Genomic DNA, 18,390 nt, shown 5'->3' with positions numbered 1-18,390 from the left:
TGTGTGTGTCCCCCACCCCCCCACCCAAGGAGAACAGTGGTTGGTCTCTGATTGAATAAGGTCTTTGGTGTCAGGCCAAGGAATTTGGACTTAATTTGGAAGGTGATTCAAGGATTTCTTTTTTTTTTTTTTTTATTGCGGTACGCGGGCCTCTCACTGTTGCGGCCTCTCCTGTTGCGGAGCACAGGCTCCGGACGCGCAGGCTCAGCGGCCATGGCTCACGGGCCCAGCCGCTCCGCGGCATGTGGGATCTTCCCGGACCGGGGCACGAACCCGTGTCCCCTGCATCAGTAGGCGGACTCTCAACCACTGCGCCACCAGGGAAGCCCTGGTTCAAGGATTTTTAATAGAAGGGAGTGATAGATAGGATTAAAGTGTAGTTTTAGAAAGATTAATCTGGCAATTCTGAATGAGAGCATAGAGAACGGGGTGTTGTGTTTTTCTAGGTGTAAGATGGGATGGTCCACAGTGAGAGGAGTGACAGGGATTATGTTCAGCATGGATGTAACATTGCCAAGGAAAAGATACAGGACTTGGTGAGAGAGAAAAATTTCATATAAAAAGTAAATGTATATATTTGAGATGGTAAATTTTATCACAGTTTTAAAAAATGAAATGCGTGCCTTGCTTTGCTTTCCTGTATGTGGGCTGTTAATTACATTGGCTTCGTGGTATGTGTGGATTTTAATATTTGGTTGGGAACTTATACTGCTTATAATTTATTTAAAGGGAAACAGTAGTTCCCGTTTTAGCTGTTAACTTCTGAAATGGCAAAACCCAGTTATGCTGTTATTGTAAAAAAGGAAAGGCTGGCCTTGTTAGAAGACACCTGAAGGATGACAAGAGGGGTAAATGATTCATTTCTTTCCACGCGACCTGTATAACCAAATTGCTAGGAGGGACTTATTTTTCAGGCTGTTTGTTTTTTTGCCTGCGCCACGTGGCATGCAGGGTCTTAGTTCCCCAACCAGGGATTGAACCTGTGTCCCCTGCAGTGGAAGTCCTGACCACTGGACCTCCAGGGAAGTCCCCACATAGGCTGTTGTTTTATACGGCTAACTGTCAGTGATTCAGTAGTCCAGCTGCCCACCTTGGGCATAAAGAGAAACCAAATAAATCGTTTATCGTCTCTGGCCACAGGCTGGGGCTGCCTGTAGTAGCAAACGGTCGGTCTCCATCATTTTGTGTGCAAGAAAGCATGGAGAATGCAAACTTTTAGAAATTCTATTTCTAATAAACTTAGGTTTAAAAGTTGCTAAGCTGTTTTGATTACTCAGTGGCTGACCTTGAGGCAGCTTATTGGTAAGAGGATAAAATGGAAAATTAATCTCCACATATGCAGAGCTGCTATTTAAACATTTTAGGAATTACTTCTTGTTTATAATGCCATTCGCCAACGTTCTTTGGGAGTAAAAGGATAGAAGTACCCAACTTCTGCTCATCCCAGCTCCCTTCTTTGCATTTTAATACTCCCCCACTCTCTTAACTATTCGTTATCTCTGTCTTACTTTTTAAACAAAAACTAAAGTCCATGCTTTATTTAGATTTCCTCAGTTTTTACCCAGTGTCCTTTTTCTGTCCCAGGATCCCATCCAGGAGATCACATTGCATTTAGTCACCATGTCGCCTTAGACTCCTCTTGCTGTGACGGTTCCTCAGACTTCCCTTGTTTTTTGTGACCTTGATAGTTTGGAGCAGGACTGGTCAGGTAATTTTGTAGAATGTCCCTCAGTTGGGATTTGTCTGTTTTCCCTGTGGTTAGGCTGGGGTGTGATGTGTTTCTGGGATAACGTGCTGTTCTGTCACGTCAAGGGGACGTACTATCCATATGACTTATCACTGTTGATGTTGCCCTTCGTCACCTGGCTCAGATAGTGTTGGTGAGGCCTTTCCACTATGGAGTTACTCTTTTCTCTCCCCTTTCCGTACCGTCGTCTTTGGAGGAGAGTCACTTAAGGAGTGGGATTATTCTTCGCCTCCGTAAGGGTAGGGCATCTACCTAAATTATTTGGAGTTCTGCACAGATTTGTTTGCCTTTCCCCATTTATTCAATCATTTGTATCAGTACGGACTCATGGATGTTTATTTTATATTTCAGGTTACAACCCAGTATTGCTTTATTTGTTGCTTGTGTTGTAACAGCTTGAGCCGTTGGGAACTCTTTCAGTTCACCTCTGTCCCTCTGACATGCTCCTCTCAATGCAGTTTGTTTCCTTTCTTTTTGTCTTGTTTTGGAGCACTTCCTTAATTTCTGGCACTACAGAATGCTCCAGGCTCATTTTGTGCATTTCCTGCCCAGTGCTGGAATTGGCCATTTCTTCAAGGAGCGCTGCTCTCTTTTTCTAGTGGAGAGCAGTGTTAGAAACCCAGGTCTCGGTGCTGGCTGTCCTCACTTTTGGTCTTTGCCAGGCATCTGCCCCAGTGCTGGGTTCACCTCACATGACTTATTTCTTCATTTTCCTGTCAAATCTTTTCATATGGTTGCCCAGATCTGTTTTTTTTAAATTAATTAATCAATTTAAAAATTTTTGGCTGCGTTGGGTCTTCGTTGCTGCGTGCAGGCTTTCTCTAGTTGTGGCGAGCAGGGACTACTCTTCGTTGCGGTGCGTGGGCTTCTCGTTGTGGTGGCTTCTTTTGTCGTGGAGCACAGGCTCTAGGTGCGCGGGCTTCAGTAGTTGTGGCACACGGGCTCAGTAGTTGTGGCTCACGGGCTCTAGAGCGCAGGCTTAGTATTTGTGGCCATGGGCTTAGTTGCTCTGCTGCATGTGGGATCTTCCTGGACCAGGGCTCGAACCCATGCCGCCTGCATTGGCAGGCAGATTCTTCATCACTGCACCACCAAGGAAGTCCCCAGATCTGGTTTTTATAGCTGTCAGAATTTTAGCCTAGATCAATACAAAATTATTCCTTGGATGGGCAATCAAGCTGCTTTTATATATTTTAAAAACGTGTTTTGTGTTCTAGTATCAACACTACATAGGAATCTGGCTACAAATTTAGATTGCATTTGGCTGGGTGATATTTTTGGTCTGTGATTTGTCTTTTAATACAGTTTTTACAAGAATTTTACAGATTCATGAACCTTAGGGAGATAGTTAAAAACCTATTAAAATTAAATTTTGTGCATTTGGTTTTATGAAGGCAAAATAAGCAGCTGAAATAAAATGGACCTGGGAGCTAGAGGTTTGCATTTATCATTCCCCAATTTAAGGTGCAGCTTAGATGGTAGAGAATGCCAAGGGTAGCAGTATAGTTAAATGAAGATTAATTAAAGTGTAGGCAACTGGAATGATATAAAATTCACATCTTCCGGATGTAATTTCTTCTCTGTATTTGTCCTTCCTGGGAAACCCTGCCTGAGAACCTTCTGAGCATGTGTCTTGCTATTGAGTGTGAGGGGGGACTGTAAGCTGAAGTGAATATTCTTCTTTACTCCTTGTCTCAAAACAGAGATACACATTTTCTTTTCTGTTCCCCACATCACATTAATTATTAATCAGTTTTTTTTTTGTTTTTTTGTTTTTTTTTTTTGCGGTACGCGGGCCTCTCACTATTGTGGCCTCTCCCGTTGCGGAGCACAGGCTCCAGACGCGCAGGCTCAGCGGCCATGGCTCACGGGCCCAGCCGCTCCGCGGCATGTGGGATCCTCCGTGACCGGGGCACGAACCCGTGTCCCCTGCATCGGCAGGCGGACTTTCAACCACTGCGCCACCAGGGAGGCCCTATTAATCAGTTTTTTATTCTATTTTATTTTACTGAGACTCAAAACTTAGAGCTTGATAAAATTCTTGGATCTCCCGTGGGGAAAACTTACTCGTGCGGGTCCTGAGGATTTGGAGAAGGCAGGTCTCACCCCCGGCCTGCCCTGCATCTGGAGGACAGTACGTCTTCTGCAGGGCACCGAGCAGCCAGAATCCTTTCAGCTGTGGCTGCCGAGCTTGCTGCCGCTGCTCGTGGGAAGCTTTGCCCACCATGGAGTTGCTAGTCCATAGTTCTGCTGTCCTTTGGGCGCTGCGGAGCTCAAGTGAGGGCGGTGCCCCACGCCTCTGGTCTGAGCATCTCTTTGTCCACCCCCCTGGTTCTGACCTGCTGGGTCATTTGCACCTCAGCCTCTAATTCTGATCCCGACTGAGGCTCACGCCTCAGCCTGTGGGTTCTGTGCTGGACAGGGTGAGCCCCTGACCTTTGACCCCTAGCCCCTCGGTACCAGCCCCCCTGCTGAGAGTGCTGCCCACTTAGGCTCCTTTCTTTTCTTGCTCAGATCCAAACGCTGACGAGGAACCTGTCAGCCACACGGGTCTCCCGGCTGTGGTTGCAGGTCTCTGGTCTGGTTGTGGGATGAAAAGAGTAGGAACATGCCTTGAAAATGTCTGACCACCTGCCCTCCGTGTTTGAATGTTATGCTCTCTGTGCTTTTTGTGTAGTGTATTTGATCATGACAAAGTTCCCTCTAGATATCTAAATAGCACAGCCCTGGGGTTGGGTGTATGCTGTTATCTCCATTTTTAGGTGGAAAACTTTCCAACACAAAGAAGCCAGAGAGAGCACAGGGATTGTTAGTGCTGGGAGGGACATTGGGCCTCACACCCGCTGTCTGTGTGTTGTCGCTGGGACATGAAAGCTCATTCTCTTCACCAGGGTTTGTCCATAGAAACTAGTTTATTTTAGGCAACTGTATGGATGGGTTTTTGTATGCTCTTGCTTATTAAGTGACAAGAACGTAGGTCGGTAAGTGATTTCATGGAGCTGCAGAGAGAAGTAAATAGGAAATTCATCATCTCCCTCCATGCATTCATTCATCAGTCACAGAACAAATATTTCTTTTACAGCTAGTAAGCAAACCATATTAGGAAAAGTTTAAACTTCCTAGTAATGTAGAAGTTGTATAAGAAGTCATCATTTTGTGTCATAAATATTTATAAAGTTGGGGGCAGGGTGGGCTTAAAGTAACTCTAATGCATGGTGGCAGCAACAGAATTGGTGCAGCCATCTGGGAAATCATTCTGGCATTTGTGTTCACAGATCAGAAAAAATGACCTGTGGTTAGATCAAAATTTTGGAACTATAGCATCCCTCTTTTTGGAGACTTACAGTATTTGTTGCGTAATAGAGGCTGTCCTGCAGAAAGAAATCTGTTCAGCGTAGAAAAGTTCAGCATTTACTCTATGTATTTCAGTGTTGCATTTGTGAAAAGCCTAGTAAGGTCCTTCAAAACTGGGGTCTGTGTTTCGCAGTGTGTGAAGTGCAGCACGTGAAGGGCTTTTACTGTTTTCCTAGTGGAGGTGAGTGTCATGGACAACGTGGATAGGACTTGGACGGGGGACAGGTTGGGAGGGAAAACGAAGGAGGGCTTTAGTGTAAGTTTGACCTCCTGTTGGGAGAGTGAAGTGGCATATAAAGTTGGCAATTGGAAAGGTGGCTCTGAAGGCAGAATTAGGGCTGTAGGTAGAAATGTGTGAGTTCTGTGAATATATGGGATTGTTGTGACCACAGGGGTGGCCGAGGCTGCCTTTGGACAAAGGTAGGTGACAGAGTCTGACGGGACCCAGGAGGGGAAGAGCCAGGGAGTCAGGGGAAACCCGAGGGGCTTCTAGCAGTGCTTGCAGGGTCCACGAGAGGACAAGATGGCTGGAAAATGAAATTCTGCTGAAAGGCAGCGGCAGTAAGAAAGGACACAGGCAACAAGGACCAGCACAAGGCAACAAAGAATGGGAATGGACCGTTTTTGGAGTGTTTTCTAGCTGTGAGGCACTCGCTTTATTTCATTTAGTAGCTATACACTATTAAATGAACGCATGCATTTTCATTTAACTTTTTATTTTGGAATAATTTTAGCTTCTAGAAAAATTGCAAAAATAATACAAAGAATTTCCAGGTGCCCTTTACCCAATTTTCCCTAGCCACCTTGTATAATTATAACATGTTAATCAAAACTAAAAAATTATCATTGGTATAATGCTAACTAGACCATAGACTTTACTCAAATTTCAGCAGTTTTCAACTAAGTGGAGGACACTATTTGTGTACAGTTCCCTTTCTCTGTAACCTTACAGTATACAGTCAAGGTTTTGTTTTCCAAAGTTACTTGGGTGGGTTCTTTTCCTCCGTACGGTCTCTTCATCTTCAGCACGGGTGTTACGTCATTTGCTTGTGATATAGTTAGTTCTTTGTTACACTTGGTCTCTTATTTTGGGCCTCTCCTCATTCCTGATTGCTTTTATTTTTTGTTTACACACAGTAAAACTCTCTGGGTCTTGACAAAGACATAGACGTGTGTATCCAGCCCCACAGTTGTGGTACAGAACAGTTCTGTCACCTCCACGTTTCCCCCTACAGCCTGGATCTTAACGGTGGTTTCAGGCGAGTGGGTAGCAAAGGGGTGGGGAAGGAGCTGGGCGGTGTAGGATCTCCCGACGACTGAGAACTTGACTGTGAGGGCAGCGTGCCCATGGACAGAGCACAAGGGTAGGGTCTCCAGGTTGAGGCTGGGGGACGTCTCTTTAGCCAGTAGGTAGAGGTAATAGGAGTGGCCAAAAGCCCCGGAGCCGGGCAGCAACCTCCCAGTGAGGACCAGCTGGGAAAGGCCAGCTGTGCGGACCAGGCAGGGTCTGAAGGGGCAGGCGGACCGTGGGGAGGGGTCCTGCCTGTTGTCTTCGCAGCTGACTGTGGAAAGAAGGAGGTGTGGAGTAGGTACCGGGGGAAGGTTAGAAAACAGCCTCTGTCCCCTGGCAGGGTGGGAGTTAAGGAGAAGGAAGAGAGAGGGTGGTGGGGCAGAGTGACACAGAGGACGGCCTGGGGCACGAGGAGCGGGGATTTGCTGCAGTCCTCTCTGGAGGTACCCTTGACAGCTGCAGAACCATGTGGAAAACGCAAAGGAGCTTTTTACTGCAGAGCTTTCGTGTGACCTGTGAGTGCTTGGAGTTGGGGGGAGTGATGCGAGGAGTAGGCCAAGAACTGCGAGTCAAGCTTCTGGAAGAGGCTGAGGTTTGTAGGGACCATTTGCTTCTGTTCCTGTGGGAGGAAGGGTGGGTGGAGGAGGGAAGGGGAGGCGCTTGTCGGTGTAGCCTTGAGGGAAAAGTGAAGGATAACCCGCAGGGAGGGGCAGGGGCTGGATATATTCTTGTCTTTCCCAAGGTTGTGCCCTGATGCAGTGCCTCTGTGTTTATGTTTCCAGAAGCAGTTTGAACTTTCACATCGGTGGTTTTTCAAGTCAGGAATATTAGGTATTAACTGAAGAAGAAAACACGGCTTTGGCCAGAGTATCTGTATGTCAATATTGATACCATCAGGATTCAGTGAAACAAGAAGATATCTATTCTGGACGATAGCAGCTGCCTTTACTAATTTCTTATTAACTCATACAGAATTAAAACGTATATTCTTTCCTTTTCACCTTATGTGTAAACTGTCTTTTTACACGTGGGCAGCTAACCTGGTGGGGGCTGTTTAGAAAGTGAAGTTCTTCTGGCCTCAGCAGGTGGTGTGCAGGGAGTGGGGGGGACGCCCGCCAGTGCTGGAAGCTGAGAGGGGCTGGGCGCTCTGTGGTCCTGGGTCACACTTCTTCCCAGTGGCTGGAGAGGAGCCTCAGACCTACATGGTGCCCTGGCTTACCGTCCAGATCCACCCAGGGCCTGATGAATGTGGAGGATGGAGATAAAATAAACACTTCTCTCTGGCGTTTTGGCACTTGTATGGGGCCTTCAACTAGCATGTATTTAAGAGATTCCATAGCTCCATTTATTATTGCTTATTTTTTCCCTCAAAGCTATACGCACGTAGCCATTCGTGTGTGTGTGTGTTTGTGTATTTTTTTTAGTTATTATTTTTTTGAGACCTAAGTGTCTGCCAGTTTTTGGGGCCCAGTCTCGTTGTCCATCCCCCACCCTTCCCTAGAGAGCAGCCCTGAGGCAGAGACATAGCCCATCAGGTGTTTTGTTTTGTTTCTGTTTTTTGTTTTAAACTCCACAAAACTGACATCGTTTCCCAGCTGGTTTAGGAAGAGCGAGCAAAGAAGCATGAAGCAGATTTGTGTAACTGAACCTGCTGTTGGGGATGGAATTGCAGTGAGAAAATATTTTTCCCTGATAAGCAATTCAGATTGAAGTGAGGGAGAAGGAAATGGTCAGTTGGGGAAAAAGAGATGTGATGTCTTTTTCTCTTTTGTGGTTGAAGAGATGTCATGATGGAGGGCGTTGAAAATGCTAAAGGTGAAAAGGGATTGGTGAAGAAGGAAGAGCCCAAGGGTGTGTGTGTACTAGTATGAGGGGAAAGGCAGGGATTGGGAGGTAGAGGCCAGGAGAAACCAACCCCCTGCTTATTTCTTTGAAGACATGAAACCTGAGGGTGCTAAGTCATTTTCTGTGAGCAGCAAACTGAATGTGAAGCATTGCATAATATCAACACACATAAGAACATTGCACAGTTGAAGAAATGAAGGTTAGAAATGTGAGTTAGATTCATTAATCTGTTGAATTACTTCTTCGAAAAGGGCTTCAGTGGCCAGATAAGTGCCAGAAAACAGTGACAAATACAGTCCCCCAGAAGGATAACAGACCTTGGATTATCATAGTTGTTCTTTGAAAAGTTTGTGTAATGCTGTTGAGGCGATCTGTAGACTTGGATTTGTTTTTCTTTAGGATTATTATGACTTAGCGTTTATTGATTTTCATTAAAGAAAATGTTAGTTTCTCCATTTACATGGGGAAGCCGATGTGTTGTCACCGGTCACATCGACCTTTGCGTATTCATTTTGCAGGCGTGTATCTGGGGATTATTTGCAGTTGGGTTCAGTGGTTACTTTATGACTGGGAGCTTCTGTGCCATCATCCTCTAGTTGGAAATTGACAAGTGCCTTCATGAAGAACAGTTTCTTATTGCAAAGTGTAAGAAGTATGATTAAGGGGTGAATGGGTTTTTCGTAAGCTTTTCTTTTGATTTGATAACTTTTGACTTTTACCAACAAAGATGAAATAGCTTACTATAATTTTAAGAGACTTTGGTAGGAAAGGAAGTGTTTTGTCTGTGTCATAGGAGGGAATAGAGTGACCATGTGACAGACTAGAGTTCTTTGATTTTCTTTTTTTATAAACAGGCCTAGCATTCCCCCCCCCCAGACATTTTCAAGGTGAAAGGACTTTTATACATCAAGCACAAATGCTGTTAGTGAATTATACGTTATTTATAGGGGGTTTAGTTTTAAATTAAAAGACTGTTAGTGCCTTTGAAGGAAGCTGTATTTTACAGGGTTTAAATGAGATGAAAGACATTGTTGCAATAACTAAAACTAATTCTGTTTGAAAGTCAAGCTGTTGAGGGAAAGGGAAGCTAAAATGAGATCTTTTTATCTTATCTTTTAAACGAGAAGACTGAGATTTATCTTTGTAATGTTTTTAAGCAGAAGAATCTATTTTTAAAACAGTACTTAGGAATTGGGGTGAACAAAAGTAAAGAAAACTTTCAAACATAAACATTTCTCTCTGTACTTGATAGAACGGAGAAATGAAGCAGGAGTTAAGCATTTTTCCCCCCAAGTGGTAAATTCACTCTTGCCTTCCAGAATGTGGGAAGGGTGAGGGTAGTAATAGGACGGTGTGATTGTGGGCATGACAAACATTTCTATAAACCAAAAAAGAAGTGTGAAGTTACAGACAGCGGTGTTTATTACATTGATTATACAGCCCGGGAGAGGTGAACTCACCGCCACTATGGTCTTGGGTTTCAGACAATGCGATGTGCTTTCAGCAGCCGCTGCACTTGGCCTGTTATGCCCGCTGTGCATTTTCACCTTATTCTTTCAGGTGAACTAGGAGAGCTGACTCATATGTTTTTAAACTGCTGCTAATTCACTCTTACCTCTCCACAGTGTCCCAGTACTTCACCCCAAAGAGTTCATCTGGGTTTATCTTCTTCCCTAAAGAGAAAGTGTGTACATCTTAGGCGTTAGGAGGAAGGGGGGGTGGGGGCAGGTATGCCTAGATGTCCACAGAAAAAGTTGTTCCTGCATCAGGAATGTCTTCTGGACTCCTTGGGGGGCTTGCAGACGTGGAAGTTCCTCTCTGGGGTTTTCTAAGCCTTCACTCTGCTTTACTTATGCAGATAGGAAAAGATAACGGCAGTGTGGTGGGCGACATCCTACCATTGACTATAAGATTTAATGCTGCTGCTGTCGCCGCCATATGTGAGCACCTGTGTGTCCATAAAGCAGGCAGGTCCCTGTTGTGTGTAAACAGGAGGGAGATGGTACGAATCATGTATTAATCTTCCAAGTATTCATCAGAATGCCTGCCAGCTGCACTGCCAGTGTGAACTGCCAGTCGCTTAGCAAGTTGTGTTTCACGTGGTGACCCTTTTATCATTTCTTGTGGTTGTGTGTTCTGGGCCTCCCACCCACTGAGTATTTGAATTTTCTGTTATGTTCTTTTTGTTCCTGAACCGACTGCCCTCTAGGATGAATGGTGTGAAACTGGATGACGTCTTTTGCTCACCAAAATCATAAGGAGAGGGCAAATGACATAAATCCCATGTAGCTGTAAAGAAAGGGTTGAGGGATTTGGGCAGAGCCCGGCCACCACTGGGGACATCCAGAGGCTGGATCCCAGCTTTGGATAAGTGGTGGCATTAAAAAACCACCTTTCAGGCCCGTTCGACTCCAGTGGGGTTTTGGGGGTGGTTCATGAGTCTATGTTTTGAATTCTCTAAAAAGTGGTCTACAGACTTGGATCATCATGGCTGGTAAAGATAGATCATAGGGACGCTTCGCTCATGGTGGTTTTATTGTGAGTGTTCAATTTATAAAGGCAGTATGATGCTTAAAAATAAAGCTGGTGAGGGGCTTCCCTGGTGGCGCAGTGGTTAAGAATCCGCCTGCCAGTGCAGGGGACACAGGTTTGATCCCCGGTCTGGGAAGATCTCACTTGCCATGGAGCAACTAAGCCCGCGAGCCACAACTACTGAAGCCCGCGCGCCTAGAGCCCGTGCTCCACAACAAGAGAAGCCACTGCAATGAGAAGCCCACACACTGCAACGAAGAGTAGCCCCCGCTCGCCGTAACTAGAGAAAGCCCACGCTCAGAAATGAAGACCCAGCGCAGTCAAAAATAAATAAATTAAATAAATAAATAACACGGTGACATTCAGGGATTATTCCTAAGTGGGTGGACTCTTAAGTGGGTATATTGTCTGACAGATGGATTTTTCATTGCCCACATTTTACAGTTCAGCTTCATTTAAAAAAGAAAATCATAATATCAAACTTTCTCGCTAGATTTGACTTCATATAGATGTTTTCATGTCATCATATGCTTAGAAGTGTTGTACTTTGATGCCGGGGGTGCATTATTCCCTGTCTGGTCCCGCAGGCACCCATCTGGGAGAAAAGTGGCCCAGAGTGTTCTCTCTAGGCCAAGCAAACCATCTAGAGAAAAGTACATGTGACTTCTGAGACATAAGTGCATGGAAAGTGATTTATTCTTTTATTTATGATATTTTTTGTTGCTTTCTCTCTTTATTAATGCACTTTAAAAAAATTTATTTATTTTTGGCTGCTTTGGGTCTTCGTTGTTGCACTCAGGCTTTCTCTAGTTGTGAGTGGAGGCTACTCTTCATTGTGGTGCGTGGGCTTCTCATCGTGGTGGCTTCTCTTGTTGCGGAGCACGGGCTCTAGGCTCACGGGCTTCAGTAGTTGTGGCACGTGGGCTCAGTAGTTGTGGCTAGCAGGCTCTAGAGCGCAGGCTCAGTAGTTGTGGCACACGGGCTTAGTTGCTCCGTGGCATGTGGGATCTTCCTGGACCAGGGCTTGAACCCGTGTCCCCTGCATTGGCAGGCGGATTCTTAACCACTGTGCCACCAGGGAAGCCCTGGAAAGTGATTTATTCTTCAGCTCCTATTGAACCATAAGTGTTTGTTTCATCTTCAACAGTAGTTTTTCCCAACGAAATTCTGTGAAGTATTTGGGTGTGTCCCAGAGTGGGTGAATATGCTGAGGGTGTCTTAGCAGCTGATGATGGATTTATGGTTAATGTGAATTTTCACGGGTATGTTTATTGTTGCCTGAGTAGAAATCCTACTGTGATCCTCTTATAGTTATTTTTATTAGGAATGCATGATTTTTTACAGATAGTACAAGAAAAAAATCATTAAATACTTTCGTAAAATATGAAAGACAACTTCTCAGTGATTTAAAGCAGACTTAAAGGAGGAATGATGTAGTAAATATTGACAAGGAAAGAGTCTAGGTGTCTACAAATCACTTAGGCCGATTCTTCCATTGAAAGTTGCCTGAGATCAGCTGTGATCCTTGTTTTTTCCGACATTGATTACTTCTTGATTCCCCTCTCTTCTTCCCTTCTTCTCCTTTGCTTTCTTTCTCTCCCTCTCCTTCCCTTTCCACTTTTTCATTCATCCTCTTCCCTTTCCTTCTCTTCCTGGCTGCTGGCCTCCATGGCAGAAGGAAGGAACAGGCCCAGAGAGATCCCCTTACTTCCTGAGGGTCTCAGAGGCAGTGAGTTGTCTGCAGAGCAGGGTCAAGGCCTGTTCTTATTGTAAGTCCTGTGTTGTGGTCCCTGACTTGTGTCCTGTTGGTTATTTGGCATTTATGGTGCAAAGGCAAGTGGGACGTTGCCTGTCTTCAGGCAGCTGACCAGGCCGGTGGGTAAGAAGAGACAAGTACACACACACTTTAATACATACAGAGCATAATCGAATCCTAAGATGGAGTGCTCTGGGGGTTCAGGGAGGAGGAAGAGCTCCCCTACAGTGGAAGGGCCCCTTGTAAAGACCCCAAGCAGTCTGTGTATTTATATATCCTTCATCTTTAGTAACGGCTGTGACTGTCCATTTTCCTAAAACTCTCCATCCTTCTACCATCCAGGGCTTCGTGCACATTAATGCAAGCACTTCTTCTTTTTTTTTTTTTTTTTTCCTGCGGTACACGGGCCTCTCACTGTTGCAGCCTCTCCCGTTGCGGAGCACAGGCTCCAGACGCGCAGGCTCAGCGGCCATGGCTCACGGGCCCAGCTGCTCCGCGGCACGTGGGATCTTCCCGGACCGGGGCACGAATCCGTGTCCCCTGCATTGGCAGGCGGACTCTCAACCACTGCGCCACCAAGGAAGCCCCAATGAAAGCACTTCTTCGTAGACTGTTGTCCACCCTGATCTAGCCTGGCTGCCAAAGAGAGGGCCTTCCTCCCCCGGGCTCTGTCACGTACTTGGGTCCATGTTGTCAACGTGCTGGGAGTAATTTCGTGGAAGGCCTTTCTCAGCTGCCACAGCCATTTGCAAGACTGTGTTGGCTGAGTATTGATTAGGAAACAGCTGTGCATTCCCTTAACTAGCGAAACCACTGGACTGGGGAGGGAGATGGAAGGGACACTGCACTTTTCTGCCTGGAGAGTGTTTTTTTCCCCTAACATAATGGAGGGAATTAAGATTAAGTAAAACGTGATGGAATGAGCTCCTGGGGGATTTTTGAAACTTTATCAGCAGTAGACGGCCTGTGCTGGGTTGGGATGCTCACTTCTGTGGATGAATTGAAATCTGTAATTGGGGTTTTGCCTGTAATCTATTGCTTTTCATGTGATACCCCAAATCTGACGGTGACTGTGTTAGCAATAGTTTTGCCAGTAGAATTAAATGCTGTCAAGATCAAGATATGTTTGGAAGTAGTTTTTTGTGAAAATGGTGAGGTGAATCCAATGATAAATAACATTTTCTAGTCATTAACACCAGAACTTGCTCTTCGTGCTATAATAGTTTTGATCAGCTTGTTAGAGAGGCTCCACGCTGGCAGTGCTGCACGGCCTTTTGGAGGAATTACTTCAAAGCTGTAATCGTCAGGGCTTTATACCTGTTTTCCAGATGCTTGTTTACTTTGGCTCAATGTCCTGACATTATAATAAGTACAGTTGACAACTCGCTCTTTCATGATAATCATCACTGTTCGTGTAAGTCCCATAGGGGTGTTTATCTGCATGTTCATTGCTGATGGAATTATTTTCTGTTCGTTTAACAGAACATCTGATCAAATTCATGACCATGGGGGATATGAAGACCCCAGACTTTGATGACCTCCTGGCAGCATTTGACATCCCAGATATGGTCGATCCCAAAGCAGCTATTGAGTCTGGACACGACGACCAGGAAGGCCACATCAAGCAGAACGCCCACGTGGACGACGACTCCCACACGCCGTCCTCCTCCGACGTCGGCGTCAGTGTTATTGTGAAGAATGTGCGGAACATCGACTCTTCCGAGGGCGCAGAGAAGGACGGCCACAATCCCACCGGCAACGGCCTGCACAACGGGTTTCTCTCGGCGTCCTCTCTGGACACTTACAGTAAAGATGGATCGAAGTCCTTGAAAGGAGACGTGCCTACCTCAGAGGTGACTTTAAAAGACTCCGCTTTCAGCCAGTTCAGCCCCATCTCCAGTGCTGAAGAGTTTGACGACGATGAGAAGATAGAGGTGGACGACCCCCCGGACAAAGAGGACATGCGCTCCGGTTTCAGATCGAATGTGTTGACAGGGTCGGTTCCCCAGCAGGACTATGACAAACTGAAGGCACTCGGGGGAGAAGGCTTAAGCAAAACTGGCATCTCTACGCCAGGCAACCTAGAGAAAAACAAAGTTGTCAAGAGAGAAACGGAAACAAATTCTATAAACCTGAGTGTTTATGAACCTTTCAAAGTCAGAAAAATGGAGGATAAACTGAAGGAAAACTCTGAAAAGGTGCTTGAAAACAGGGTCCCCGAGGGCAAGCTGAGCTCGGAGAAGAATGACGCCTCCCTCGGCGGTGTGGTGCCCTCGAGGACCAAGCCATCCTCCAAGCTCTCTTCCTGCATCGCTGCAATTGCGGCTCTTAGTGCTAAAAAGGCCGCTTCGGACTCCTCTAAAGAACCAGTGACCAACTCCCGGGAGGCCTCTCCGTTACCAAAAGAAGTAAACGATAGCCCTAGAGCCATTGAAAAGTCTCCGGAATCCCAGAGTCTCATCGATGGGACGAAGAAAGCATCCCTTAAGCAGCCGGATAGTCCCAGGAGCATTTCCAGTGAGAACAGTAGCAAGGGATCGCCATCCTCTCCTGCAGGGTCAACACCAGCAATTCCCAAAGTCCGCATAAAAACCATCAAGACGTCTTCTGGGGAAATCAAGAGAACAGTGACGAGGGTGTTGCCTGAAGTCGATCTCGATGCCGGAAAAAAGCCTTCTGAGCAGACGGGGTCCATGGTGGCGTCTGTGACGTCGCTGCTGTCGTCTCCGACCTCGGCCGCCGTCCTTTCCTCCCCGCCCAGGGCGCCTCTGCAATCGGCGGTCGTTACCAACGCGGTGGCCCCCGCCGAGCTGACCCCCAAACAGGTCACCATCAAGCCTGTGGCGACTGCCTTCCTCCCGGTGTCGGCCGTGAAGACGGCCGGGTCTCAAGTCATTAATTTGAAGCTCGCCAACAACACGACGGTCAAAGCCACGGTCATATCTGCTGCTTCCGTGCAGAGCGCCAGCAGTGCCATCATTAAAGCTGCCAACGCCATCCAGCAGCAGACCGTCGTGGTGCCGGCCTCCAGCTTGGCCAATGCCAAACTCGTGCCAAAGACTGTGCACCTTGCCAACCTTAACCTTCTGCCTCAGGGCGCCCAGGCCACCTCCGAGCTCCGCCAGGTGCTCACCAAACCTCAGCAGCAAATAAAGCAGGCAATAATCAGTGCCGCGGCCTCACAGCCACCCAAGAAGGTGTCGCGGGTCCAGGTGGTGTCCTCCCTGCAGAGTTCTGTGGTGGAAGCTTTCAACAAGGTGCTGAGCAGCGTCAACCCAGTCCCAGTTTACATCCCCAACCTTAGTCCTCCTGCGAACGCGGGCATCACGTTACCGACCCGCGGCTACAAGTGCTTGGAGTGTGGGGACTCTTTCGCCCTTGAGAAGAGCCTGACCCAACACTACGACAGGCGCAGCGTGCGCATCGAAGTAACGTGCAACCACTGCACCAAGAACCTCGTTTTTTACAACAAGTGCAGTCTCCTGTCCCATGCCCGCGGGCACAAGGAGAAGGGAGTGGTGATGCAGTGTTCACACTTGATCTTGAAGCCAGTCCCAGCAGATCAGATGATTGTTTCTCCATCAAGCAATACTCCTGCTTCATCTTCCGCCCTCCCGAGCTCCTCGGGAGCCGGCACACACACTGTAACAAAAATTCAGTCTGGCATAACCGGGACAGTCATATCAGCCCCTTCCAGCACACCCATCATTCCAGCTATGCCTCTGGATGAAGACCCATCCAAGCTCTGTAGGCATAGTCTGAAATGTTTGGAGTGTAATGAAGTTTTCCAGGATGAGACGTCGCTGGCCACTCATTTCCAGCAGGCTGCAGATACAAGTGGACAAGTAGAGTATCATTTACATTTTGGTATTTCGGTGACGAGTCTGTAGACATGAGTGCTCTATACCGTGCCCGTGGATTTTAGGGGCGGGAGCTCAGTTAAATGGGGGGATGTGTGTGTCTATTTGTGTACACACTCACATGTGACAGAGGACTGTTTGCATAAAGCAGTGTTGAAATATGAATCTTATTTAAAAATCAGTGTTTTTGAAGATGACTGTTTTAGACAGAAGCTGTGTACTAGTTGGGTCATGGCACCTTAGATGTGGGGTAAGTAAAGGAGTTCTTAATTGTTGGGTGATTGGAATTTACGTCGGAAGTCTGAGCTCTAGCGAGTGATAGTATAGACCCTTTGGATTAAGTGTTCAAGTCAGGCTACGTCACCAGCGTTCCTGAGTCATTTATTAGCGACCGTTGTGGGATTTAAAAATTTCCTGTTGTTGTTTATAATTATTGTCTTTTACAGTTAAACACACCCAGTTGATACCCACTTTTCAGGCATGCCTGCTTACTTAAGGTGTTGGTCTGGTATATTCAGTAATATTCTCCACTGCAGTGAATTTAACCTTCTAACGGAAAACCCATCCATTTAAATAGAATACCTTTGAGTTTGTTTGTGGCATTTTTTTTTTTTTTTCTTTTTTGGGCTACGTTGGTTCTTTGTTGCGGTGGCTTCTCTCGTTGTGGAGCACGGGCCCTAGAGTGTGCGGGCTTCAGTAGTTGCGGTGCGTGGGCTCAGTAGTTGTGGCGCATGGGCTCTAGGGCGCAGGCTCAGTAGTGGTGGCGCATGGGCTTAGTTGCTCTGTGGCATGTGGGATCTTCCCGGACCAGGGATTGAACCCCTGTCCCCTGCCTTGGCAGGTGGATTCTTAACCACTGTGCCACCAGGGAAATCCCTTGTTTGTGGCATTTTTGGTTTGTTTTTTTGTGGTGATGTGTAGGTTGGTGTTGGTGAGATGTATTTCACAGTGCGCGTCAGTCGGCGGTTTTATCTCTACCATTTGCTTCTCTCCATGAGGCAACTTCTGGGCAGTAGATAAATGTGTTTTACAGATATATGGAAGTAACTGGGCATGTTGAGTGAAACTAATTCAAGCTAGAGAGACCATGTGATTTATTGTGCAAACCAGGAAACGTGTGATATTGGAAGGGGCGCTGGTTTGAGCTGATATATACCCTGGCTCAAACTTCTGTTTTGGAAGCCCCAGTGGTAAACTGATCTTTCCCTTACTTGCCTCCGCTGTCTTGTGACGAGGAGCTTTATGCTGTGGTTCAGACGTCTGGTACTGTCACCGTGATCAGCTCCCCAAGGGCAACTGCTGAGTCAAGTTCTTTGTAGGATTTAAGTTTGGGGAACAAAAGATCAAGAATACCTCAGTGACTTTTCCTGTGGACATTCAGTTGAGTGGAAATGGAGGCGATAAAGAGTTTCGAGAACATTCTTGCATCGAGAACGTTGGATGTTACATGTTTCATTGGCTCTGACGGTAAAGCGCTCAGGTGGTTAAGCTGGTTCAAGAAGAAGTGATTGTTGCAGCCCCCCAAGCACGTCCTGGTGACAGGGCTTGGGTTCTTTCTGGGTTCCTCTTACCTGGTCACCGCTTCATCAAAGGGGCAGTCTTTCCTTCTGTCTTAAAAGGATGCAGTTAAAAAAAAAAAAAAAAGAAAAAGCCGTTTCCGTAGTTCTCTCTGTTCTGCTGGTATTTTGTGCAGGTGGTGGAGTATGTCCCGGCTCACGTGTGCTGGTCCGTATTGGCATGTGGAGCTGCCTTGAGAGATGTCTGTTCCCTTGGGGACCTTTTCTTCCCTGTTTTCCCCTCGTTTTTGTTCTCTGTTAACTATTTAGGCTCATCCGCTGAACCGGGGTCAAATAGGGAAGCGCTTTCCCTCGGGGAAAGAGATTGACGTCTCTTCTTGTGTGGGTGGTTGCTTTGCCTTGACTCTTTGTATTTTGCTGGGACAGGTGTGTAGCGCAGCTCCCCCGTTTCCCCTGGAGCACTGAGGGATGAGTCAGGGCAGAATATA

The 18,390-nt window shown here is 46.6% G+C and overlaps 1 protein-coding gene across 10 annotated transcripts in view; it reads left to right on the top strand.

The window, feature by feature from the left end:
- ZNF532 (zinc finger protein 532) overlaps positions 1–18,390 on the top strand; it is a 109,610-nt gene that overhangs the window by 36,596 nt on the left and 54,624 nt on the right. For 9 of the 10 annotated variants that reach the window (XM_067698940.1, XM_067698939.1, XM_067698936.1 and 6 more), the window contains one exon: positions 14,008–16,370. In XM_067698940.1, the coding sequence (XP_067555041.1) occupies positions 14,025–16,370 (2,346 nt within the window). In that variant the 5' untranslated portion in view covers positions 14,008–14,024. Of the gene's footprint in view, positions 1–1,584; positions 1,709–14,007; positions 16,371–18,390 lie in introns of those variants that run through there. The other variant, XM_067698938.1, reaches the window with a different exon arrangement.

Source organism: Pseudorca crassidens, chromosome 12 (genome assembly GCF_039906515.1).
Source record: "Pseudorca crassidens isolate mPseCra1 chromosome 12, mPseCra1.hap1, whole genome shotgun sequence".
Lineage (NCBI taxonomy): Eukaryota > Metazoa > Chordata > Mammalia > Artiodactyla > Delphinidae > Pseudorca > Pseudorca crassidens.
This window is presented reverse-complemented; position numbering and strand designations above follow the sequence as displayed.